Genomic DNA, 27,148 nt, shown 5'->3' on the forward strand with positions numbered 1-27,148 from the left:
GCTCTTAATATCACAAGGGAATTGTCTGCAATCTTTTTTTTTTTTTTTTTTTTTTTTTTGGTCATGCTGCACAGCGTGAGGGATATCAGTTCCCCCGCCAGGGGTTGAGCTCAGGCCCCAGCAGTGAAAGCGCCGAATCCTAGCCACTGGACCGCCAGGGAATTCCCTGCAACTTTTTAATATGGGACAGATTTTTGTAGGAAGGCTTTTCCTGCGAAGAATAGGAAGATACAGGAATTCCCTGGTTTTGATCAAAATGCATGCAGGGTCATCTCAGGTCATCTCATAATTTTGAGTCACGGCTCGATTTCTTTCTCCATCCTGAAGAAAGGGGGAAGGAGGAAGAAGAATATAACCTGGGATTCTGAGAGCAAGGATTTCCCCAGCACATCAGAAACGTAATCTATCTGGATAAAGAAACAAAGCTTTACCATGGTCTCCAACAAAGATGACATTTACACAGCGATGCAGCTTTAGTTGTTTCAGTCCATCCATTAATTGCCCCACTGTTTTGTCAATATCCCTCAGAGGATTTGTCATCTGGAAAAAGGAGCAAATTAGTCCCTGAAGGTTTTTTTTTCTTCCTTTCAGTATCTCATAGATCTTCTAACCCTAAAACATTCTGGAAAGAAAACTTCAGGCCCAGAGGCAGAGCTTTGTCTAGGGAGATTTTCCTGCCTTTCTAAATGGAAACATGGTCTAAGCATTTTTATTTATATTCTTTTAGGAATGTAAAACCTCTCCTCATTCAATCCCTTTCAAGATTCTTTGATATAAAAATAGAAAAATTAAGGGCACTTCTTTTTTTAGAGATAAAATGGCTTTTCTAAAATGTAACAATGTTCTTTAAGTCCAAGAATTTTGAGAGAGAGTCAGATGGACAGTTTAAGCCTCTTGTTCCCTACGTGAAATCACCTAGGCTTTGAACCATGGCAAGAAGATGGAGGCTAAGTGAATCAAAAGCAGTTCTGAGGTTAAATGGTAACCTTCCACTGGATGCCAAATTAGAGCATCATTAATACAAAGAGACCCATCTAGTGCTCCAAAAAACTTACTGTCAATTTCTGACAACAATAGATTCTTAATAGAAGGACCACTTCTAAGAAGCAAGCTACTACTTCTCAATTTAGTCCCTTTCAAGCTGATTTTGAGTAAAATAAAAATCTACAAGAGTTCAAACTTAAATAGAAGTGAATAATTGAGCTTGTTCTAGAAGGTTTCTTATTTAGCCTAACGAAAACTGAAAACTCAGTTCTCTGAAGAACATTTCCAAAGCATAAGAATCATAATCCATCTCTCATGTTCTTGTTTCAAGTGGAAGTTTCTGATAGAACCTACTGGAGAGTTCCTTCTCCCTCTCATCTCTGTGCAATGGAAAGATTTTCAAGAAACATCCCATCAGACAAACACTTGACAGAACTTTAGCTGAATTGGACAGCTTAGCTACAGTCACACATATCCACCCAAAATGACAGAGATAAGAATGGAAGGGATCGGCATATCTTTTTTTTCCTCAGACACACAATCTTATCTTCCATTAGCATCTTCTCAGATGACTCTTGACCTTTCCTCATATCATGTCATCAGTAAAATCAGGTGTAAATTTGGTTTTCTTCATGACAGGAGTCAGTATTTCAAATTCTGTCCCAAGGTGTAAGTCACAAGTGAAAGTTTCATAATGATGTGTCTGGCATAATCTGAAGAGACTAACAGAGGGTAGACTTAGCAGTATTTGCTTCTGAGTAAACTGTGCTCTCCTCTAAGACCTTCACCTAGACAAAGAAATACCAAATGCACAACCTTTGTCAACCCTTGACAACAAATTCATTTTCTTCAGTCAGAAAGATGACTCAGGTTAAAATCCAGAACCTATTTCTTAGTGATTAGTTTAAACAATCATAAATAAGATAGTGCCTCGGAGGTCTCCGGAGGTTTCAAGAAAAGTAACAACCTATAGGCTATTCTGAATGTAATGAAAAGAGTACACATTGCTCATATCTCTATAAGAAAACACACCCAACTCTATCTACCCATTGTTTTCTCTCTCCTTCTGTCTCAGCTCTTCCCTTGCCTATCATCTAAGACCTCTTCTGAACTTGGAAGGTACAGACCACTAATCTAGTCCAATATACTATTGAGTTCTAATCTATACCGTCTCTCAGGATTTCCCCGACTACCTTGCTGGGTTGTTCTCAAGAACCAAGGCTACAAGAAACTGTGACAAATTCTGTGAGAAAGTGCAAGCAAAACCAATAGCTTTCTTAACACTCATTCAAGCCTAAATATTCATACTAGTCTGGGGCAACTAACTTTAAAGAAAGTAGAAGTTGTTGGTTTTTTTTTTTTCTGGCTGAAAGATCAAGAAGTCTTCACATCAGTGTTAACCTCTGAAGGAGCAGATTCTTCTGGACTCAAAGCCAAGGATGACACACCAGACTTTTTCTTTAACATATTCAGCTGATTTTCAAACCAAGGCACTGAAGGAAACCTTCAACTCAGACCTGCCCGCCACAAAGCTTTGGAACAATAGATAAACTTACTTTGTCCTGACGAGCTTCCGCAGCATAATGGTCCATCCTATGTAATTTTCTTCTTCTTTTCTTTGGAGGAGTAACTGGTCTTTCCTGTCTCCTCTTAGGGGTAACCTTCCTCTTAGGTCTCTTAGCCGGAGTAAAAGGTGAACCATAACTACTGTCCTGTACTGGCGGATAGAGATGTCTGGACTCAGAAGTCGTCTGTCCCTCTGGGTCAGATCATAAAGCTCACACTTTGCCATCTGGGGTCAGCAGAGTCTTAGTTAAAAAACACTGACTCCTTAAGTGAGAAAAAGTTGGAATGAGGGATGATTCGGGGAACTCTACAGAGAGAAGCCTCCTAGATTGATCTTGATGTTGCTGTTACAGCTTCTTCACTGAGAACAAGAATATAATTTAAGAGAATCTGGTCGTGTGGGTCTCTTTTGGTTGAGGGGCCTACTGTGGATAGACCTGAAGGTGACACAGAGTTCTGCATTCCATAACTCCTGCGTTACGGAGAGACTGGTCCTTGGCTATGAAAAGCTCTCCATGTATAAAGTACTAGCTGAAAACTAAATGGAATACTGGTCACTTGGTCGTTTCAAGGTGCTAAAGGATTCACGGAGGTGGTTCCATTTCAGATTCTAACAGGTATCTGTTCAGACCACCAACTATATCCAAGCAACTGTCACCTTCATTGGAAAGGATCAGGAAAAGAAATTTTAAACCAAGGATGGAATGAAACATAAATACTAAGCAGTCCTCCTTGGTCATGAATGTACTTCCACAAATCACTGATTTGTGGAACTTCCCACTGATAATTTAGGTTTCTGGTAGAGAAGAACTCTGAGCTAAGAGGTAACCATAAATAGAACTAACTGTCTTTTTAAAAATCCTCTTGTAAAATTAGGTCAAATGTAAAAAGTCATCGAGACCTCTTCATCTTGGTATACATATATATATATCAAGAAAGATTCTACTTATACTCTTTCTGTTAGACATTCCCCTTTTAGCGGTGGTTGGGGGGTAGTGGCTGTACTATGCATTTGTTTTGAAAATCTAGCGAGCAGTAAAGGCTGACACGTAAACTGTAGATGAGGAAGGTAACCTTTTGGGACTTCCAAATGCTGGAGAAAAACAGGCCCCTGATTTGCTGATGGTGCAAAGGTGAATTAAAGCAGCAAGCCCTGCTGTCTACCTAGCTGATTTCTCTCGGTGGGACTGTTCCGAGACTCATTCAAACGCAAGAAGGGCCAGGAGGAGGAACGATGTTAGTGTATCCAAAAAGGAGGCCATCTGCCATGCGATTTCACTGTTTCCAGAGCAAGCCACTGCAAAGGCATCGCCACAGCTGTCTCATCCTCTCTCTCCGGCAGAGCGATGGAAAGACAGCCCCACGGACTCTGGTTTGTTTTTTGTTTTTTTTTTAATGCCTCTAGTTTTAGCCAATTCCCCATGAGATGAGAAGCAAAAGGAAAAAAGAGGGTTTACCATTTCATGGTCATCAAATTCATTCAGCTAGCGCTCAAGTCTGCCCATCAGACACTGGGCCATTTGCAAGAGACCTCAACATTCCGAAGGCTCCAAAGGTAGCCCTTCTGATGGCAGCAGGTTAGAGGGGCGGCAGGAGAAACAGGATTTTAGTCAAAATGAGTTTTCATCCAGGGATTATATTGCATGGATTTCCTTCTTTGAATGTTAGAGGTTGACAATAGCTAAGTTTTCACTGACCAGCCATACTTTAGTCTGACTTTAGAAGATTTAGCCTGAGGTTATTAAAAGGATGGGAAGGAGATGGGCAACTTTCCCTGCTTTTCAGGATACTTTGCCGTCTGGAGGTAGTAACTAGCCAGCCAAAGCTCTGCCTCTAGGCCTGAAGAGCAGCTGAACGGAGAGTCACAGGGAAAGCACAGAAGCTCAGATAGAAAAAGGTTGCGCCAGTAACCAAAAGCAAGCATATTTTCTGAACATTCACCATTACACTGTGAAACCAGGAGCAATACGCCATTTCTCGAAGCTATTAGCCCAATGTTTGCGAATCGTCCTGAAAAAAGTATACTCAGGTATTAAGCGAATAAGGCACAAACTTCGAGTGTGTTGGAGCACACAACATTTTGCCAGATTGAATCATTTCGATTAAATTTCAAATGCAAGGTGTAAAAGATAACATGTTACTGATTTTAAAAATAATATTTCAGCTTCATGCACAATAAGTGTAGATGAGGGATATATAGGTAGATAAACCAATTCGTCTACCACAAAAAAATAGGTTTTGCTGGCTTTGGTTTCATGTTTTAAACTGTTTCCTTTTTCTTTCAGTAAAAAATAAGATTCCTAGAACCAAATGAGAAATCGATGAAATCTGAAAACATCCCTTGCTTGTTCGAGAGAAAGTGACCAAGTTCTCAGGTTATCATAACTGAAGATACATCATAAGTGTTTTACCCCGTAGATATATGAGAATATCCCAGTTATAAGAAGCATTAACACTAAAAAGAACATAGCATGAATACTTCCAACTCTTAATTCAAAAATACTCAGGAAAAAATGTTTGTATATTTATGAGAATCCTGAACATAGAACCATCATTAAGCAAATTAAAGTGTCCTATATTATGCTTCATTTATCACTGCTCAGGACTTTAAAAGAACCTTTTAGTTTATTTCTTGATCAAAAACACACTTTCAAGTAAGTAATTATAACTGAACTACACATATTAGAAATCCAGAGATGTTAATGAATAAAGAAGATTCATTGCTAAGCCATATAACTTTTAAGGAAATGAAAATTATAAGAATTATACCTCCTCTCTGTTGTAAAAAGCCAACTTTTGACATAAAGAAAACGTTCTGTGTGGTTTGAACATAGTTATTAATGGACCACTTTGCTTATCTCCTGAACTAAAGGGGAGTTAAATTATTTCCTAGTCTGGGAGTCAGAAGTTCTGTCTCCAAGTTCGCTTACCAGCTGAGCAACTGGAGTAACTCCTAACCTCTTAAAGTACCAGCCTCTGGCTTTTAAAAGAATGGCTATAACAAGCGCTGTTTGCCTGTGCCACAGGGTCTTATAGGGGATACTATTATCCCAACAAAATGGAACCTTTAAATAGGGTACATGGAACTGCTTAGGGTTTGGGTTTTTTTTTTTAACATCTTAATAAAATGAGGTTCCTATTGTTCACTTTAGATTAATCTCAAAGAAAAACACCCTAAAGATAAAACAGCCACGCTTGCTCTGGCAAGAATAAGATTTGTGTTTCATGTGTGCAGATGTTTATCTCATTTTATCATTTGTGTTTCATAATCATGCACCAGTGGTTAAACATCAAAGGAACAGGAAAAAGAACATGAGACTTATATGACTTCAATGATTTAAGGTAAACTAGGAATGGGTTCACACAGCCTCTAGTTTCCAGTGCTTAAGGAAATCACCGCTGAATTGATGTTAAAGCATTCAGAAGTATTTATGGCTCCTTAGTATTTACTGTCTTTGTTTAAACATGCTGCATTTTGGTCAGAAATACTTAAACCAAGACACACTTATCTGTATTTCCTTAGTCATCCTTATGCTGAACATAACAAACTTAATTATAGCCAACAGTGTTGCCATCGGCTATCAGAGAATAAGAGGTAGTTCCCATCCTCAAAGAGTTTATGAAACAATTTCTCATCCAAAATCAAGTTTTATTATGTTGATGTAGACCTCACCACCCTAGTAAGAAAGAGAGGTGGAAAACATTTCACAGATTAAAAGATTTAGATTTGCAAATCCCAGCATCTTTTAAAATGATCTATGCTGAAGCACTGGGAAAATTTCCATCTCTCGATAAAAGAGGAACATAATAAAATATCTCCTTCCCTTTCCCACCTCCTGAATTTGAAGTTATACTGGATGCTACCTTATAGACAGATTGTCTTCTACTAAGATCCCCGAGTGATACAAGGGTGTCACATTGCTCTGCTAAACAGATTCATTCAACAGTGTATTTCTCCCAATTAAGAATTTGTTTCACTTCGGGGGGTGATGGATATGTTCATACTCTTGATCGTGGTGATGGTCTCACAGGTATATACGTATGTCAAGATTTATCAAATAAAAAATGTCCAATGCTATCAAATATTCCAGGTTGCTTGTACCTGCTAAGGTTAGTGAGCTGACCTACCCTCTCTGAACAGCATAACCATTTTAAGGGAGCTGAAATTCAGTTGCAATGTTTTATATTGCAGGTTTCATCTCCAGATTCTTTTCTACTCCTATCCCAGTGATGGCAAATGCCAACCATTCCCGATCCTTCATCCTTTGACTGATGCCTGCAGGGCTGGAATACATTCCTTCCTATGAACACCAAGTTTAGGATATGTTTGAATAGCAAATCAATCTGAAATGAAGTTCCTGTAAGAAAACCAGGTATGTTTAAGATTCTTTTAAATGTTTTTACTCTTGTAGTTCTTTGACTCTGCATCCACTTGGCACATACAAACACCCTAAGAGACTTTGTACAAATCCTGAAATAAGGTCAGTAGATTAGGCGGCCCAGGGACACAGGTTCTCCTCAGGCAGAAGATGAGCTACTAACCTCAGGGCCAAAAGGGCCATATTTGTGTCCAGAGAAATCAGGTTGTTCGGAATAGAAGGCATAGACTGAAGGCCTACGGGAAAATTGGAAGGTTCAGAATCTCCCCCAAACCACACATGACAAAGAATATCAAATATCCCTACACCAATTACCAAAAAATCCTCTCAAATCAAGTTAATTCATCGCCCAACCACTGTTAGTCTTAGCATGAAAAAAAGTCTCTTTCTTGTTTTTTTTCTATAAGAAAAAAAAACACCCACCACACCCTACACCATCCCTGCTGGGGTAACTGCCTGGTTACTACCTTCAGGAATAAAAAGTCATGAGGAAAATCTGAATGCAAACTCTGGTCTTGGATCCCCAAAATAATAGAGCCCAGTGAAAATTCACAGGGGCCATGCAATCTGCAGCCTGAAAGGACAACTCCATTCAAGTGAAAAGTCAGTCTTCTGGACTGGGAGCTTGGGATTAGCAGATGCAAACTATTATATATTGAGTTTATAAACAATAAGGTCCTACTGTATAGCACAGGGAACTATATTCCACATCCTGTGATACACCATAATGGAAAAGAATATGAAAAAGAATGTATGTATACGCATAACTGAATCACTTTGCTGTACAGTAGAAACTAACACAACATTGTAAATCAACTGTACTTCAATAAAATAAAATCTTTTTTAAAAGTCAGTCTTCATGCTTCCCCAATCCTTGGGATGCTGCTGGTTTATTTATCAAAGCCGGGAACTCCCTCGAGCTCTGCTGCGGTGACCAGGATTGATAGCTGGAGTAATTCATGTAATTAAATGGTCCTCAATAACCTACGTCCATTGTAACCTAAGTCCTTCTTAGGGAAGCCACGTTTAAGGCTCAGAACCACAAAACTTGTAATAATACCAAACAGTGGCTGTGCTTCTATTGCATAGTCCGTCTGGTTATTCACCCAATTCCGACCTAAAGTAGAAATGTACTAAAGAAAGAAGAGGGAGAGCCAGGTGGGATGGGGGGAAGCAAATACCTTTCGTTGTCTGGCAGAGTGAGCCACTGCAGGATGGTTAATATCCTCCGCTCATGAGGGATCATCCTGTAGGGTAGCAACCGGCAAAGCGTGAGGTTAGGTTGCATTTCTACCATCTCCAGCCTGATGAGCTCTTACTCCTGCACCCAGGCCAAGGGCTCTCTATTTACCACCATCTGTTTTCACTTTGTCGTAGTAAAAGATCCCTTTTCCAATTAGTGTTTAAACGTCCATTTCTATTTGCCATATGTCATGCTGCTCGGCCTCTGCTACAGAAGACAACACTGGAAACTCTGATTCACAGTCAAATGAAGAATCTGCCATGCTTATCAGAGGCTCAGCTACAGGCGGAAAGGGCCCCACACTCAGAATCATTGCTATTTAGTGGGTAAAGCCATTCGTTGTAGCCACCGAAGGGCCAGGACTTATATCCCCAATCTGCCTCTTGCTGGTGTGACCTCTCTTGACCTCTATGCCTCTTGACCTCTCTCAGCTTCAGTTTGCTCATCAGTAAAATAAAGATGATAGCAAAGCACACTGAACAGCTTGCTTGTAAGGGGGAAATGAGACAAGAAAGGCAAAAGGCATGTACAGTGCCTAGCACATAGTGAGTGATAAAAATAATCCCTATTTTCATTAACGATCATGATTAGCTATCATTCGATCTCTAAGTAGTTATATGACTTAAGAAACATTATTTAATCTGAAACTTTAAGTTCCTCGTGTATAAAGTCAGTGTTTAGGAAAGGTATGCTTGAAATTCTCTTCTAGCTCTATAAAAATCTATCAAGAATAGGCACATATAATTATGAGACTGACAAAAAGGGTATAATCTTCACCCACAATGACTTTTGTGTTTAAGTCTCATTCCTCTGTTGAAATATAATTACCCTCAATCTGGCACTCATTTCAAGAGCTCTCGGCTAACATGATAGCATTGTATCATGGGCTGAGTTACATTAAGATGCTCACAGGCTGAGTGATGTCTTTATTTGTGGGGAAATTTGCTTATTTTTTCCTAACAAGGAACACAACATACTTTTCTGCTTCCCCATCCAAGACCAAGTATTAGAGCATGTTTATGATGAATTTAAACTGAAGCCTAAGTTTAATTGTAGATAGTAAAAATTACTGTGGCCAAGAGTGAACCCTCATATAAACTATAAAAATTACTGTGGCCAAGAGTGAACCCTAATATAAACTATGGTCTCTGGGTGATAATGATGTGTCAATGCAGGGTCATCATTTGTAACAAAGGTACCACTCTGGTGGGGATGTTGATACCAGGAGAGGCTGTGCGTGTTTGGGGGCAGGAGGTAGATGGGAACTCTCTGTACCCACTGCTAAGTTTTGCTGTGAACCTAAAACTGCTCTAAAAAATAAACTACTAAAAATTTATTGTGGGATGTTGGGTGAGCCATTTCAGCTTTTACTTTTGGTAGACATGAGCATGAGAGAGGTAGGAGGAAAGACGAACCTTCAGAGCCACGGTAGATGGCTAGACTTGGCAGGGACTCTACTCAGGCAGCCTCCCCCTATTTCCAACAGGTAAGGGATTTGTCATTCTTCTCTCTGGCGCCTTCTCTGCCTAGAACTATCCTACCAGCCCCCAAAAAGTCATGTTTACCATAAAACAAGTTCTCATTTAAACAAATTCCAATGCTATTGAATAAATGCGATCCTGTCTATTATAACCTATAATTGAATTTGAAGTAGGCATAGCAAAGCCAGGTTAATCGCTGAAGGTATTTAATTCTTCAGCCTTAGAAATCCCCTGTATCTGAACAAAATAATTACATATTTTGAATTCTTTCCTAACTTAAAAAAAAGTGAATGTTGTAGCCTTTTCATTTTACCTTACTTCACTACCTACCTACAAGCTGCTTTATTTTATGTAATTGGTGTTAAGTCACAAAAATGGATTCTGATGGAATCACTTGATGCTAATGGAAAAATACAAATTAATAGAATTTGTTTCAAGCTCAAAATGTTCACCCTTTAATGCCTTCTTTGGATGGGGTACTTGACAAGTAGGGAGCAGGGAAAAAAAGCATCAGCTCTGAGGCCAGAATGCCTGGGTTTGTGTTGGATGAGACTTTGACAAGTGACTTAACCTTTTAGTGCCTCTATAAAATGAGGAGAATAATAGTCCCTATCTTATAAGGTTGTTGTATGGACTAAAAAAGATAATACTTAGAATAGTGCCTGACACATTGAAAAATGTTAGCTTTACGGGAGTTCCCTGGTGGCCTAGTGGTTAGGATTCCGGACTTTCACTGCTGTGGCCAGGGTTTAAACCCTGGTAAGGGAACTGAGATTCCACAAGCCACGTGGCAGTTAGCTTTTATCATTATGTACTGGATTCACAGGCCCACAGATATAGTACACTCATTCACGAAATATTTGTTAAAAGCGTATTACGTTCAAGGCATTTCTGTGAATACGAAAAAAGATACAAGATACTCCTACCAAAAAAAAAAAAAGCTATTGCGGGGAAGTCACCATTCTCTGCTTGGAACGAGAGGCAGGTAATTGCCATTTTCTGGGCAGGGGATGAATACGTGTGTGTGGTAAGAGCAATGAGTACTTTGGAGGCCTGAGTATCCACCGTAACTGTGGCCTTGGGTACATTTTACCTCTCTAAGCCTTGGCACTCTGATCTCAAACGTGAGGAGTCAGACACAGTGGTCTCTAAGTTTCCTAGTCGCTTTAGATTATCTTTATGAAATAACCTCAGAGACCAAAAAAGACATGGCCCTTAGCCATTAATGTTTAAAATTTGAAGCAGACACGGCACAAACAGATCTGACAAAGGAAGAGTGTATTCCAAACAGAAAGGGAAATGGGATTCATGCTGTTGCCTTTACCATTATTGATTGATATAGAATTTCTCATGACACCAAGTACATGAGACATGTTTTAGAAAAAGAAAAGGAAGTAGGAAAAATGGAAAATAAACTAGATGAGTTTCAATAAACCAGATGAGTGATTTAGTGCTAAAGGGGAACAAATTACCTTAGGTCATATATAGCCATTGTCTGGTCATTGTTGAAAGAGGTAATGTGAATAAGAAAACAGATACCATTTATTGGCCGTTCTCTATGTACTAAGTACCCTACTAAGCACTTTAAATAAGTTAACTCATTCTACCTTCACGATACCCTATGATGAAGACACTATCATTCCTCTTTGAAGATGAGGACATTCATTTATCGAGACATTAAATCACCTGTCCAAGGTCAGCACTCTATTATGTGACAGAGCTGGGATTGGAATCAATCTAGACACCCATATATAAAGGGAATTACTGCCTTTGAACATGAATTGACATAAAAGAATGTAATGGAGACTCAGCTGAGGATGATTTTGAAATGAAATGCTATCTTTTGAACAGCTAGACTAATTCTAGGTTGCAACATGGAACCAGGTTAAAAAGATGACCTTTAAAGTCTAAGTCTATGGCTGAATCTGGTTTTAAATTTTTAAATTTTCAGAATCTATGATGTGTAGATTTCCTTGACATATTAAATATTAAATTATTAAATACCTGGAAGTATGACAAGTTTTTTTAAGTTCTAAAGAGATTTTTAAAAAAGAAAGAAAGAAAATGAATCCAAGTCACTTCCGGGATATAGAAATAAAAGAATAGTCTGAGAAGCAAGCAAACTACAGACATCTTTGGAGCAAAAAAGCTACCTTCTTATAAGGTTTGAAATGGGTGGAAAAAATTACCATTCAAAACCGGAACACTAAGGCTTTTCAATGAAGCTCTGCGGCAGTTTCGGGGGGTAAAGGGTGGGGACTAGGTATTAATTATGCCGTTGGCACCTCTCCATTCTAGCAGCCAAATATGTTGTGGAGCAGAAGAAATCACTTCTATAAGTATCAATGGCAATCAAAGGTTAAAAAATGTAATGCATAAGATTAAATTGGTAAATCTACATGTCATTTCTAACATATACTTATTTCTCAACAGAGAAAATCTCTTTTTAAAAAGGGGGGTGGGAGGCTGTTAAGGGACACTCTGTGTTAGCTTCAAATCACCAAACTCAATTTCAATTTAGCCCTTCAAATCTGAAAAAGCTACCTTTATTCCTGAATTTGGAGAATATAGATGGTACCATTCTGTGTTAATCTGAACCTGTGATTGCTCTCAGCGCACTACTATTACAGAATAGTCATATTTTGGTTACGGCATAAGAGGCAAATATGGAAACAGCTTTAGGTGGTTAAAAAAAATAAAGATGGAAAGAACATCTCAGTGGGAACAAAATCCCCATGAAAGTTGAAACAGATTCCTTTTCTTACTAAGGAGCCTCAAAAATAATCAACATGTTGACACTTTTATTAGGTAAGTTTCATCTTAAGGCTATTTTATGAACATTAACTACTAATCCCCCCATCACCTCTGCGGGGAAGAGAAGTAGTTCCTTTTTTCTTATTAGGGAAATCCTGGAGCTCAGTGGGAAAATGGGGTGGAAACAGAGACTTCCTCTTGTCTCCTGTCTGGAGTTTCCAGTCTGTAGACCACTACATCAGCTGTCTGAGACCATATTCGATTTTTAAAGTTGTGAACCAAAATAAATATAGAATGTTGTAATATATTTATAGAAAATGATAATTCAAATCACAGCAATAAATAGCCTGAGAAATATACATTCCCTAGGTGCCAAGTTACCAAAAACCTATAAACAGGGACAGAAAATTCTAAAGGGTGACTAGATGTAGCAGAGAAAATCTTCCTTACATTCTATTAAGAAAAGATGGGGGAAAAGAGAGAGAGAAGAGGAAAAGAGAATGGAGAGGGAAAAAGACAGAGAGGATCTCTTAAAAAAAAATGGAGGGTTATTTTGAATCAGAAAATATTCATACGTTGGAGTATGTTAACATTTAACTGAAGTGAAATCAAATTGAATGAATGTTTCTTAAATGGAATCATAATTGTAATTTTACATTGACAAAATAGAGGTAACTTACACAGACCAGAAGAAGGTCCCAGCTTTCACCCCTTGCTTGGTGGCTGTAATCCATAGCTAATGAGGAAAATATAAGAGGCTTAGAACATATTCTGGGTTTGGGTCAAAGAAGAAAAAGGTTTTAAAATATATTAGCTCAGATATGTTATACTTTACCATACCCCACCATAAATTTCCCAATATTTGCAACCTTTTTTTTTTCACATCTGGAAGTCAGAATTATTCTTTCCATAAATGTTATTCAAAACATTCTCTGCAAAAGCTTTCAAGCTCTGCTATGATTATAGTGGCTCTTTTTAAAAAAACTTTTATTTAATCTCAAGAGTCTCTTCTGTACCTGTCTTTTCTGATCATTGTTTTGAACATTTCACTTACATGGCAGAATTCTGCTCATCAAAGGACCCCGAGTGACCATATGTTTCCTTGACTGTTGAAAGCCTACAGAGGAAAACCCCAATTTGGCACACAGATGCCAGGATCTCGGAACCTAGCTTTGTCTTGTTTTGTTTTAAATGAGGTGAATGAAATGGGGAAAAGGGGCTATTTTTTATTCTGGTTTTCCCCTTGTACCTTTTACTTAGCCTTTTAGTAAGTGGAATTTTAGGAGTAAATTCCTGGGATAAGTTAGGTGAACCAAGCATGTCATTAAGGCTTTTAAAATATTCTTTCCAGGGACTTCCCTGGCGGTCCAGTGGTTAAGACTCTGCGTTTCCACTGCAAGGGGCATGGGCTCGATCCCTGGTTGGGGAACTAAGATCCCTCATGCCCCGTGGAGTGGCCAATATATGTATATTCTTTCCAGCTCATGCTGTTGGGAGGTAGAAGATACGGCAGTTAAGAACCTGAGCCCAGCGACCAGCTAGCTGCATTTTAAGCCTTGCCTCTGTCACTTACTAGCCTCGTGATCCTTCAGCTAGTTATTTAAGGTCTCTACATTCCTTTAAAATATAGATAATATTACCTAGCGCATAGGATTATTCTGAGCTTTAATGAGTTAATACATGTAAAGTCCTTAAAAACAGTGTTTTAGCATTTGGTAAACACTAGATCAATTTTCATCTTAATTATTATGCATTAATGGAAATAAATATAATCCAGTTATTTTCAGGACACTAAAAACAACTTAGAATGGCCAGTGTCCCATTGAATAGAAGTCCGTGGAAGAAACCCCTTAGCTTTAGGAGGCAAACAGGAAAAAGAAGTGTAGCTTGGTTTTTTAAAAGACCAAAACAAAAATGGTCTACGAGTTGCAACCAACCTCCTTTCTGGTTTCTTTGTCTCCAGAATTTGATAGTATTTTACTCACTCCAGTTAAAATCTTTGTTTTTTGAGGAAAGGAGCAATTTGGAGGTGTGGGGCATTCAGGAGCTTGGCCATGGCCTCAGAAAGGTCTGGAACGCCTGGCCTGGGAGAATTCTGCAAGGATTCCCAGGCCCCTGGGGAGGACTGGAAACCCCCAGCTCCAAAATCACAGCTGCTGCAGCTGGCAAGTGAGGGATGGGGCAGGAGAGCATACAGCGCCCCCCCAGATTCCTGGAGGTCTGAGCTGCCAGCGGATGTCATTAGCATGGGAAAGGTGGAGTCCTTGTCCCATTAGGATGGACCAGAGAGATCAGGACCTCAGATTGCTCTAAGCATCCTACCAGGGTTTGGTCCAAAGTATCCTTCTGCTTTATAGATAAACTCTGGCATTTCTGGGTATCCTCAAGCCAAGGAGGACTCAAATGGGTCCTGGAGTTTCATACAGTCTTGTGTCAGTGCCTCCTTTAGCAAGAAGGTGAACTCAAACCGAGTCCTGGACACCCTGCAGGTGCCTCAAAGCCACCTCAGATCCCAGAGAGATCAGTTTCTTATATTAAGTGATCTATTCGCATACTTATTTTAGTTTCAGAGACACAACCTTGGTGCACGCACAGCCAAACAACTTCCTAGAAACTGTGGTGCCTTGACATTTCCAAGGAAGTTGTATTAGGCAATATTTGGCAGATATGAAATGTAAAATCAATCTGGGGTTTTCTAACGGGAAATTTTTTAATACAATTTTGTCAAATGATGACCCTACATTTTCAAAAGTTATATTGTGGAATACATGCTGATGTTGGCATTATCAGAGCAACAGGAAGCCCTATAAGTAACTTTTAACTTATTAACCCTCAGGGGGAATGATCACCAAAGGAGTCTTTGCAATGGTATAAGGAAAGAGCACTAGGGGAGACGACAGATGTGAGGGTGCCTAAAATTATCCTAGTGGCAAAATCAGAATCATTGGTTTTTTGTACTTGTCTGTACTTCCCCAAAATTTTGTAGTGACAATTAACATCTTGGTAATCAGAAAAAAAAAAAAAAATTAACCAGTTGTGAAAAGCAATGTGAATTATGAAGACAAGCTAAAGGTAAATTTTTTTTATTTATTTCTTCCAAAAAAGATGCAAAAAATTTCTCCCTGCTTCTTGGTACAAGTCGTGTTGGCCGCATTTTCTAAAAGAAAATTGGGAGCATGGTCAGAAAAGTGCAAAGAATGAACAAATAAGAGAGAATACTTGGAATTAAAAAAACATTTTAAAATCTCAAAGGAAAGGACCCTAGCAGTAATGAAGCTGGTCGGTCAAAGGTTTGGCAAATGGTATGAAACTGAAGCATGAAGAAAGTTTCTTAAGTTAAATCAGATCATGAGCAGTTATAAAAGTTCCTTTGCAAGTTATATATTATATTTCAGAACTCTAAAGTTAAATCTAGTAATTACAGAGAAAAAAGTGCAGTAAAATATTGGTCCAAAGGAAGATAAATGAAAAGGAGCCTCTTGGTCTATGAAGTGGAGGAGGCGCAGGGGAGGGAGAATCATAAAACAGAAATCATAAAACTAGTTTCTTGTTAAGTCAGAGAAATAGGAATTATAATTTCCCATTTCCCATTCTGAATTTGAATGTAATCTGTATTTCCTCAGCGATGGGCCAAACAACACAGCTAAAAAATAATCAGCTAAGAAGACACTGAGTCTGGCCTTCCCACCTTTAATCCCAGTATTTCGGCCATTGCTTTCCTTTATCTAGAGGCAGAGTTTTCAACATTTGTGTCCTAGATGCTACATTTTGAAAAGGGGACAAATGGAAATAATATTGTACCTTCTTGATATGTTATCAGGAATAAAAAAAAAAGAAAAGAAAACTCCCACTGGGACCAGGAGCATTTAAATGCGAAATCCAACACTTTCTCAAATTCAGGAGAATATGCAGCTGTGGGAGAAGGGGAGATGTTTTAAAAAGGAAAACATGCAAAAAAACATTTTTGAAAACCATGAACTACTATTGTAGTCTTCCTAGCAGTTCTTTGCAGGGAAATTATTCCTTTGCATTCTAAAGCACAGAGGTAGAAGAAATAGAATTCTGGGACACCAGAGGAATGGGCGGGGCCCTAGTATCAGCAGGAGTAAATCAATCGCTGAGATTCAAGAGTAGGAACAAACTAAAGATGTGAGGGTTCGGGGATGCAGCAGAATAGATTGTGAACCAGTGTGGCTCTTTCCAGGTGATTAGGGCCAGAAGAAGGTGAGTGATGAAATCCAGGAAGAAGTACAGGCAAACACGCCTCAGATGGAGCTGTAGAACAGTTCAATCCAAAACATAATAAATGGACACCTAAATGTGTTAGGCTGTGGGTTAGGTCCTGAGAGTAAAGAGATAAATAAATCAAGTCTCTACCCTCATGGGGCCCATAGACGAAAGCAGATTATGTGAATAATTTCAAATGATATGGTCACAATTATGATAGAAATAACAAGAAAACCCAAAAGTGGGTCCCTGAGCTTAGCGAGGGCTGAGGGAGCTTAGTGAAATCTACTTAGAAAAGGTTGCTTACAGTGAAATTTGAAAGAGAAATGAGCCTGGCAGTAAAGGGACCAGGAGAGTAGAGTCTATCCTAAGTACATTATGATACAGTAAAATGAGAAAGAAATATAGATTTATCGCAGTATATGGAAAAGAAACACAATAAAGAAAAGGTAAAATTTTCCTGGAAAAAATAAAAAAGAAAGTCACCTGTTAGACAAAGTGGTAAGCAAAGACTAACATTTTCCATCAGGCCAATCCCTTTGGCCTGGAAGTTCACTCCTACTCTAATGTCATTCTTCTTCTCTTTGCTATCTCTTTCTTGAACCTGCCATCTTTCCTGTGTTCTTACACTACAGTAATTCACAAGGATGGTCTCAGGACCAACTCATTGCATCACCAATGCTGGCTGAAAACCACCATAGGCCCAGCAACTTGAGAAGTAATAAGAATGCAACAAACTAGTAAATAAAACAAAAAAGAAGCAGACTCACAGATATAAAGAACAAACTAGTGGTTACTAGTGAGGAGAGGGAAGGGGAAGGGGGCAATATAAAGATAAGGGAAAGAAGGGGGGTTATTATGGGATTATCTGATATCATGTGTGTGAAACTTTTGAAACTTGTAAAGCACTATAGAGTTTAAAGAATCTTTCATTCAATTAAATTTTTTTTTTAATTTTTAAAAAGAATCCTCCTTCCTCCAGAAACTATGGCTCCAGAGGACTTGCACCATGGTAGGGTGCTGGACTCATCTCTCAAATCGTCACACGTAGTGGGCCCTGTGGAGTCTCACTCACTCTCCACCTCTCTGAGTCCAGCTTTGAACGGAACAGGCAATTTCCTCACTGAGTTATCTTAGTATTAGAAATTGCAGGATTAGAATGGAGAGATTTTTCAAAGAAACAAACACACTTATGGCACTCTGTTAAGAGTATGGAACATACTTTTGTAATGAGAAAAAAGTAACTAGTTTCAAAACAACATGAAAAGGAATCCCATTATAATATGTAGGAGAAATGTAGGATCGTACAGTGAATGACAACTTTTAATAGTGCATTCTGAAGATCAACAAATTAAAAGCAGACTCCACTTTGCTAAAGTGGCTATATCAGGGTTTTAAAAATAAAATTAAATTATAGAAATTATTTTTGGAAGTTGAATGGTGCAATTCAAATTGAATGGACACTACAAATGCCTCATGTCATATATAAGATTTCAAACTAGAATAAGAATGGTTCTTATTCACCATTTAATATGACTCATATATTATTTAGCCAAATGTCTTTCATGGTTTAATCACTCAGTAAAAAATAAGTTGTTTGACTTAATTGCCTATTTAAGATTTTTATAAATATTTTTTCTACTCCAATTATTTTTTCACTGTGAAATATACAAGCCTCTTATGCTTAAGGAGTATTTATTAAGGCTCATCTTTTCTTATAGCACTTATAATTTCTTATACTCATACTGTAGTTTCTTATAGTTCCTGTCCATATATTTTTCCTATGTGCCAAGTTTCTATAAAACATGTTTTTAAATGATATCTACTGTGCTCCTTGGATTTCTTATGGTGGCATCTTGTTCAAGAAGATAGACAGAAACACAAATCAGTTTCAGTGCAAATCTCCGTCAGCACTAGGGAATTACTAAACTTAGTGAAATGTGTCGACTTAGAGAGTTAGTGAGGAAACAGGCGAACAGGGTTAAAACAGGTTTCACTTCATTGAGCAGGTTCACAGCTTTCCGTCTGCTCTGTTTCTGCAGGAGTTAATGAATATGTGGACTCATCTTCTGAGTCATGCCAACCCAGAGGAAGCCTAATATCCACACTCAGTGGAAGTTGATCCAATTTGATAAAATTACTATTTATATCCTTTGTGGTTCTTCAAGCAAGTTTGCTTCCATGACAAAATTAATATAAAACACCAACTAGCAACAGCTCTTGACAGAACTCAAATTTCAATTATTTTATTTATACCTAAAATCTTCCTCTATCATAAACTTTGTTTGGTAAATCCACACTGTAAACAAATTTCACTTTGCTTACAACGTAAGACATCACAGACTTCTGGGAGTCTAGCCTGAATAAAGACAGCAGAATCAGAACCTCTGATAGAAAGAAACACTTCTACAGATATACAAGTCTTCCAACTTTTTTTTAAATGAAAAGCCCATATTTAACCATGCATACTGATTATGCAATATGAATTTTTTTGTCATAGATGACCTTTTCTCAAAGAGCAATACCATTTTTTTCATACTTTATATTCTCTATTTAGCCCATAGACTGAAGCAAACATTTCCAGGTAGGAGATCATTTGGGGATGGTAGGTACGTGGATATGTGCAGACTGCCCACTCTTCATGCCATGGCAGATTGCACAAAAGCCTCCCAGCCCCCCTTCCCACCAGTGTTCCAGGGAGCCGTGGCCCCCAGTCAGAGTAGACATGAGATGGAACCATTTGCCATCCTTCTTCTACGTGTTTCTGATTGACTGTGTGTACTGGGATGTGTTCCTACGGGGATTCGGATCCTTCTACCCAGGGTCACGTGCACTTAGTTCAATTCTGCACATTAAACAGCTGTGGATTTATGTTGCTGCTTTGCTCACCTCTGACCAAAGCAAGCTGCCTGACCGTACACATACACACAGTCACAGGAAAAATATTGTGCAGAAAGCCACCTATATCCCTTTTTACTTTCTGCCCAGCCATTTGATCTGAAGTAAATAGGATGATTTCTTTCAAAGTATCAATCTGCTGGTCCAGAACCAAGGTAGATTCCACTTATACGTAACTTCCAAGATTTTTTAAAAAATGGATTAAACAGAAGAATTCATAAATTTACTGTGGGTTTCACTGAGATTTTTTTTTCCCAGCAAGTTTCCCTGTTCCTGATCATATGGCGCTTGGGCTAAAATTTTGTGGCAGTCATGTCATTCACTTCTTTTTCATTGTGTCCACAAATCTAGTAAATCAATAAGATCTGAGTATTCCTTCTTCAAAATATTTCTGAAAGTTACCCCTATGTCACCATTTCTACCACTGTCACCCTAATGGAGATCCTTATCATCACACACTTTTATAATCATAACCTCACATACACATACACACATGTATAAACATAGACACATAAACATATGTATATACAGTATATATACATTGCATACACACATATGTTAACACATACGTATATATATACATAATACACATGCACATACATATTATATGCACATATAGATACACATATATTATGTACACACATACACACATATATATATATACAATATCAAAAGACAGAAACATTGCCAAGTATGAGGAAATTAAATGCATCTTTTCAAAAGGTAACAAATTTGGGGGTGGGTGAAATGTTTCAAGGCACAGACACATAAAAAAATGCAAAACTCACCGGTTGACCTCCCCACCACCTATGATTAAATTTCTCTCGCCCTCGAAGATGGAAAGTGGCATCAAATACAGGATCATACATTGAATTGCCAACAATTCCATGTGATTCTGGATATAGGCCCTTTGTGGAAAAGCAAATTTATTGTCAAAATAATCCACACATAATAGTTCTATCATAAATTTTCTTATCATAGAAGGTTTTATAACAATATTTAATTTCCAATTTTATATAAGACATATATAACCTCTATACCCGTCTGTCTTAGCAAACAGGAATATTATCTATGGACTGATTATAAGCCATCTGTGAAACTTGACATGATTATAAGAAATTTAATATTGGGATGTTTTTTAACTGTTGCATTTAATAAGATGACAATAATTTTTATTACAATAAATTACCCCTTAGAATGAAATTTACTTATGTGCCTCCAAAGTTTCTAAATACATTATTCCTTTTTCCTAGGTTTTATTTCTACTCCAAACCAAAAATAACTAAATAAATTATATTTTTTAAAGAAGAAAGCAAGGTAGAATTGGGAGTATCTGAAAATTTAAATATAGCAGCTCTGAAGTCAACATTTTTTATTTGAAAATTTGGAAAATAAAGAATAGCTCCTGTGGTATTTGAGAGGTTGAATGTATATATGCAGACAGAACTGCAGCTGAAAAAAAAAAAAGGTTTTAAAATTGCAATGAAGTTCAGTCATCCACAGAGTTGTAAAAGGCATTTACTATAAACAACTGATACAGGTAAGATGAAAAAGAGAAAGATTTTCTTTGAACACTAAGGAACATGTTTTTTAAATCTCTCTAAGTCATTTCAGCATGAAATCAGCGCTTTGAATCTACACCACTTGAAAAAATACTTACAGTGGCCAAAGTGTATAAGTTAGGGAAAGTTTTTGTCGGGTACACGGGCCTCATGTAGGGAGAGTGAGTGCCACAAGACCCTAGAAACAGAATTCAGGTATTAGAGCAAGAGAACAGCCAGGAATCACCTCATGTATGCAAATCCATTCTATAAATGAGCAAAGACACGTGCTACCTTCACTTTTGAACTTCAAATGGTAAAGTCATGTGTCCATACATCTCAAAACCGACAGCTAAGTGGCTACTGGGCAGATCATGGATTACAGATAAGAGCACAGTATGAAAACGACTTACTTAGTTTTTCAATGTTAGGCATGACCTTGCTGCCTTTCTTCATGTACGATGCACGGAAACCATCCACAGAGAAGATGATTAATGGAGGGCGGACAAACCTTAAACAGTAACACATTAAGCTTTAGAAAAATTATTGTCACAGCTTTGCTTTATGCCTAGTCATTCTCAATAATTGGAACCGAGGGTTTCCAAGATGAAACTTCAAGTGAGGATTCTGTACAAGCCTGGGCTTCTAGCCACATAACATTTGTGGCAACTTAAGTGCAGAGTTAAATGACCAGGGAACGGACTGGACTCCAGATTTCCCCTAATGTACTTTCTCCACTGCTGCCTCTTGCACGGCAAACAAGGTTTTTCACAATGTAAAAAGCTGCTATATTTGCCTGGAATATTGATTCTCCCGTTTGCTACCTGAAAAACTCCTATTCGTTCTTTAAAATTCAGCTTAAGATTTCCTCTTTCATAGTATTAGGTGTCATGCTTCTGAATCCCTTTAAGATATTAATTAATACCTCTTTTATCATTCATATATACATTATACTATATTATATTGCTATATTAACATGTTTACCTTCTTCACTCGTTTCAAAGCACAGTTTGTGTCTTATTCATCTTTTATTTTGTGGACCCATAGTAGGGCTTCAACAAATATTTATCACATACAAGAAAAAAGGAAGGAAGGAAGGAAGGGAGGGAGGGAGGGAAGGAGGGAGGAAGGGAGGGAGATGAAATTAATAGCAGTAGTACTCCTGTCACTAGAACTAAATACTTATACAAAAATTATTTTAAGTTTAATTACAAAATAATTTCAAAAATAATTAAAATTGTTGAAGATCTAAAAATCAATCAATAAAGAACTAGACTATCCACCTAACTAGGGCAGGACTGATGAAATAGGCCTTTTGTTATATTCTAAAGATACAGTTGTTCGATCAGACTTGAGAATGCTAAACTATGTGCAAAACTGTTTCTAATAGTTTGAAGATACTTCAGCAAGCACGGGCTTGAATTTACTTGAAGCTACATTTCTTATGAGGCATTTTAAAAGATATTTATTTATTTATTTGGCTGTGCTGGGTCTTAGTTGCGGCACGCGGGATCTTCATTGCGGCATGCGAGATCTTTTTAGTTGCAGCATGCAGAATCTTTAGTTGCAGCATGCGGGATCTAGTTCCCTGACCAGGGATCGAACCCAGGCCCCCTGCATTGGGAGCATAGAATCTTAACCACTGGACCACCAGGGAAGTCCCAAATGAGGCATATTTTAAATGACTCACTTAAAATAGAGTCACATATAAAGAACTTAGAACAATACTATATGAGTTCATTATTATCATAACTATTATAATTTTACGCTTCTACCACATAGACTGCTTTCACCTCCAAAATAACTGAACACATTTTAAACATTCAGAAACTATTGCCATCCCATTCTAAAAGTCCAAAGAAGTTCAAGTAGCTCATGAAAGTTAAAAAGGAGACAAAAATAAAAATATTTAAATTCTTGGATTTTGTGTCCCAGGCTCTGCTGCCTAAAACAAAAAGACACTCGATCAAATACATTCATGAAAACACATTTGTAGAACATTTTATTTTCTGCCAGGCATTTTAAGGGTCCATGAATTTGCAACAGTTTCCTGGAAGGCGTAATAAGTGTCTTATGCTGGTCCCACTTGAGCTGTGGGGTGTCACTCAAGTTTGGCTGTATCCCAGCAAAGCAGGGCTGTAGTGGTTTGTCAAGTTTCTGTAGCATCTGGTAGGAGTTACCATCGCGGATAATATTTTCGAAACATTCTGTAGTCCTCCCTTCAGCCACCCCACCACCACTACCGTCACCAAAAAAACAAAAAGCAAAAGCAGCACTTCAGGAAAAAACACAGGAAAACAAACCAAATCACTGCCAGAAATGTTTCTTTTCTTCTTCAGCGTTATTTATATATACTTCGTAAAATCTTCGGCTAAGGTGAGATACAGAGGATATTCAGTCTCTGACATGTGCAGGTGATAGGAGAAAAAAAATTTTTTTAATTCCCTACTTCAAGATGTACATTCCAGCATTCGACTGGTAAATTACTCAGAAGTACTCATAAGTTTGCCTATTTAAGAGGATTTCAGTTTTACATTGTTTTTAACCATTTACCCATCCATAGCCTGTGATATTTTATCAATAAATATTTAAAACCGTATAATATTCATAAAATGCACTCACCCTGCAGGACATTCTGGGGCCTTTATTTCCTCACAGTCATCATCTACCCAATGGGACTCTCCTGTAAGGAAAAATGGGTAGACTTTTTGATGAATCTAATTATAAATATCATCCAGAGCCTTGAAGTGTATAATTGCAGGACCTGTGTCCTGTTTGATACTCATTGTTTATGGGGCGCCATCTAAAAAGAACTTCTGAAATAAAGCCTAGTGTCTGTTTTGGCTTACTAAACTACACCCATACATGATGGGAAAGTCTAGATTTAATAACCCCAAGTGGTGTTTATTTGAGCCTTCCGAGTCTAAATGGTTTGTAGATAAAAACACCAGTGGCGTCAGTGAACAAAATTCCATGTTTGTTTCCCTCCAGAAATAAACTGTTTGGTCATTAGACAGAACATTTTTTCCTAGGCCACCAAACATCTCATAGCCGTAGGAAACATGGCACAACTTCCCTTTAGTTGGGGAAGAAGATTTAGGCTCCTCAGAGATGATAGATGGAATATTGCAATAGACAGGTTATTCGCCAATGGATCCGTGTATAGCCCTGGCACTTAGGAATAAAAACCAATGCTATCTTTCACTTTTATCTTCCACTGAGATCTGGAAGCATAAAGCTATGTCTTTCTTGAGTTACTCCCACCAAGAATAGAGAACAGAAAAGGGCTTAGATACAAAATGAAGCTTACTTTGGAGAAAATGAAAATTATCAAAAAGCATGTGCTTTAAGTTCTCCTAAAACAAAAAAAAGCATATGTCTGGAACATAAGTAACATTTGTGACCAAGACTTTGGAGAAATTGCTCCCATGTAAAGAGCACTGGAGATCTCCCTGGTCAATAAGAATCTAACCACTGACAATTGTGTAAGTACCATGCTCCTTAAAATAGGGAAGCTTTACCACACGTGTAATAACCCAGGCGTACATATGGGCCCTACAAAAGTACTGCAACTAGAATTTTAAACCAGCGAAAGCCAGCATTTCATGATTCAACGACCAGTGATACTTAGGACTTTATTTTCTCTTCTAATAGCCTTTGTGGCTTATTGGTACATTTACTAGGGAAATAAAAGGGAAAAGGAAATAAATTCTCAACGAGTTTTATGCTTTATCAACAGTTCCAATAATCATCTGGGGTAGGAAAAATTTTCAAACTCAGCATTCAAGCAGTATGCCTTGCCATAAATAAACACTATGCATATTTCAGAACTGATTTGCTTTTCCCCCAAAATATTTGAACAGAAACTCTATTTAAATGTTCCATGTCACAGCTAGGAAGAGGACTTAATTTAGACACTAAAAAATGACTTGCAAACTTTACACAAAGATCCTTGGATCCTTCCATTAACTTTAGAAGTGGGTGCGATGGTGACTTAAAAATCCTTAAAGACAGAAACTGCATATTTTTATATGTTTGGCAGTCCATTGAGTAGTATTTATTATTGGAATAAAACCATCATATTTGACACTCAGCCACACAAAGTCAGCACACATGCATGTATGGCTTTGGAGGAGCTATTGGTGTCCCATCCCCTTTAGCAGCTAGTACCCCCATCCCCATGCTGCTGCTCGTGCTTTGCCTTACAGCTTACAGCCAGTGAGTACAAAAGCCAAGCCCCTTGCTTCAAAGGTAAGGACTCTGGGATTTACCTTCCAGAGCCCGCAGTAGGGCAGACCAAGGTGAGACCTCCCCTGAGGCCACATCTTTGCTTGCTTTCCCCTCTCCCACATCCCCTGCTCCCTTATACGGTTTTCTTGCAGGGCACTCTTCCAATAAATTCCATACACAGAATTCCCGTCTCAGGCTCTGCTTCTAGGAAACCTGACCTAGGACCAAGGCAGGAACTCTTTTAGAAATCTCCTCATTATTCCGGCTGTATCTAATTATGGAACTTGGGGTTATTTCCTTGTTATTTCAGATCAGTGAAATGCAGAGAAGCAAAACTAAGAAAGAAGCATGAGAAATTAGGAAGGACAACTCCTTCCTGCCTCCCAAGCCCATATCCAAGGTGATATATCCACAATATCCAAGGTCTCTTCAAACATCTCCAGTTTTTATTCTTTTAAAGATCAAGCCAACCCAAGGAAACATGTACCTTTGCAAACCACTTGGTAATTAGTACAGCAGTCTCCCTTGGCCAAGCAGTCCTCTGAGCAGTGACAAGCATTGTCTTCATTTCTTACTTCTCCGCATCTGTCCTTAGTACACTCCCAGCCGCCAGCTGAAATCGGCACAACAGAACACTCACTGCTTCACACAAACCAAATAAAAGAGGCCACAATTGCTTACAACGTTTGCCAAGAAAAAGAGCTAAAATCCCACATCATTTAATCTGCTTGTGAAATTAGAGTTGGCCTGAGGCCTAGATGATATTTGGAGGGCTTACAAATAGGATGGAGTTTTAATTTTTCAAATCAGAGTACAAAGCCAAATGCCACTGGGATCCTTTGGAAAAATGAAACCCTTAACCATTTGCCAACTGTCCTAAATGACCCAATACAATGTATAGTGTGTAAGGTTTGTGATAGAGATACCTACCATTGTAGGCATAGTTGCTATAGCTGGACTCTTATTTTCCCAAGTAGCTTTATTTAAACTTTAATCAGCTTGATTTAAATACAAATGATAGTGCAACAAGGACCTACTGTACAGCACAGGGAACTCTGCTCAAATTATGTGACAACCTAAATGGGAAAAGAATTTGAAAAAGAATAGATACATGCATATGTATAGTTGAATCACTTTGCTGTATACCTGAAACAAACACAATATTGTAAATCAACTACACTCTAATATAAAATAAAAAGTTAAAAAAAAATAATAGTGCAACTAAATGGCCTCTACCTGCTATAAGATGCACTTGGGGGTTAAAGTCCTAAACAGATATGAAGAGTATAAAGGTATACTAAAAACGTTCACAGCTCTAAGCATTGACCAAACTGTGGCCCTACCCACAATCAGAGGTCAGAGCCCTTTTTTCAAGGAGGTCAGTCGCTAGGTTACAGATTTCTATCTGAGCATACTTGATTGGGAGCTCACACTCAACTCTACCAAGAAAATATCTTCGGAAAAGTAATATTTTTATTTTAAAGACTGTGCTGTACTTTTTGTGTGACTTTTCATCTGCTAGACTGTAAGCTCCATGGAAGGAAAAATCACATCGCTCCTTTCACCGCTACATCCCCAGTACCTGAGTCTATCTACCTGGCACACGCCAGGTAGTCCATGAACACTTATTCAATCTAATTGAGAATTACCATGAAAATAAAATATGACTCTTTAAATTTGGGGTTGCTGTATTGAGAAACTTCAGAGTTAATTCATTTATTCAATAAATACATCTACTATATTTTCCGTGTTCTAGGTGCTGGGGAGGTAGTGAAGAACAAGGTCTTGTCTTCATGGAGCTTCCATTCCAATTGGGAAATACAGACCATAAGCAAGTAAACTAGT

At 38.2% G+C, this 27,148-nt stretch overlaps 1 protein-coding gene across 5 annotated transcripts in view; it reads right to left on the reverse strand.

Annotated features, from left to right (window-relative positions):
* Positions 1 to 27,148, reverse strand: part of ENPP2 (ectonucleotide pyrophosphatase/phosphodiesterase 2) — a 107,318-nt gene that overhangs the window by 35,191 nt on the left and 44,979 nt on the right. For 4 of the 5 annotated variants that reach the window (XM_060127959.1, XM_060127958.1, XM_060127961.1 and 1 more), the window contains exons 4-12: positions 25,791 to 25,916; positions 23,696 to 23,756; positions 21,487 to 21,584; positions 21,193 to 21,272; positions 20,321 to 20,440; positions 13,088 to 13,143; positions 8,111 to 8,176; positions 7,093 to 7,165; positions 432 to 540 (exon numbers count right to left, since the gene is read on the reverse strand). In XM_060127959.1, coding sequence (XP_059983942.1) covers positions 432 to 540; positions 7,093 to 7,165; positions 8,111 to 8,176; positions 13,088 to 13,143; positions 20,321 to 20,440; positions 21,193 to 21,272; positions 21,487 to 21,584; positions 23,696 to 23,756; positions 25,791 to 25,916 — 789 coding nt within the window. Of the gene's footprint in view, positions 1 to 431; positions 541 to 2,540; positions 2,697 to 7,092; positions 7,166 to 8,110; positions 8,177 to 13,087; positions 13,144 to 20,320; positions 20,441 to 21,192; positions 21,273 to 21,486; positions 21,585 to 23,695; positions 23,757 to 25,790; positions 25,917 to 27,148 lie in introns of all 5 variants that reach the window. The other variant, XM_060127962.1, reaches the window with a different exon arrangement.

This window comes from Lagenorhynchus albirostris, chromosome 17, assembly GCF_949774975.1.
Source record: "Lagenorhynchus albirostris chromosome 17, mLagAlb1.1, whole genome shotgun sequence".
Lineage (NCBI taxonomy): Eukaryota > Metazoa > Chordata > Mammalia > Artiodactyla > Delphinidae > Lagenorhynchus > Lagenorhynchus albirostris.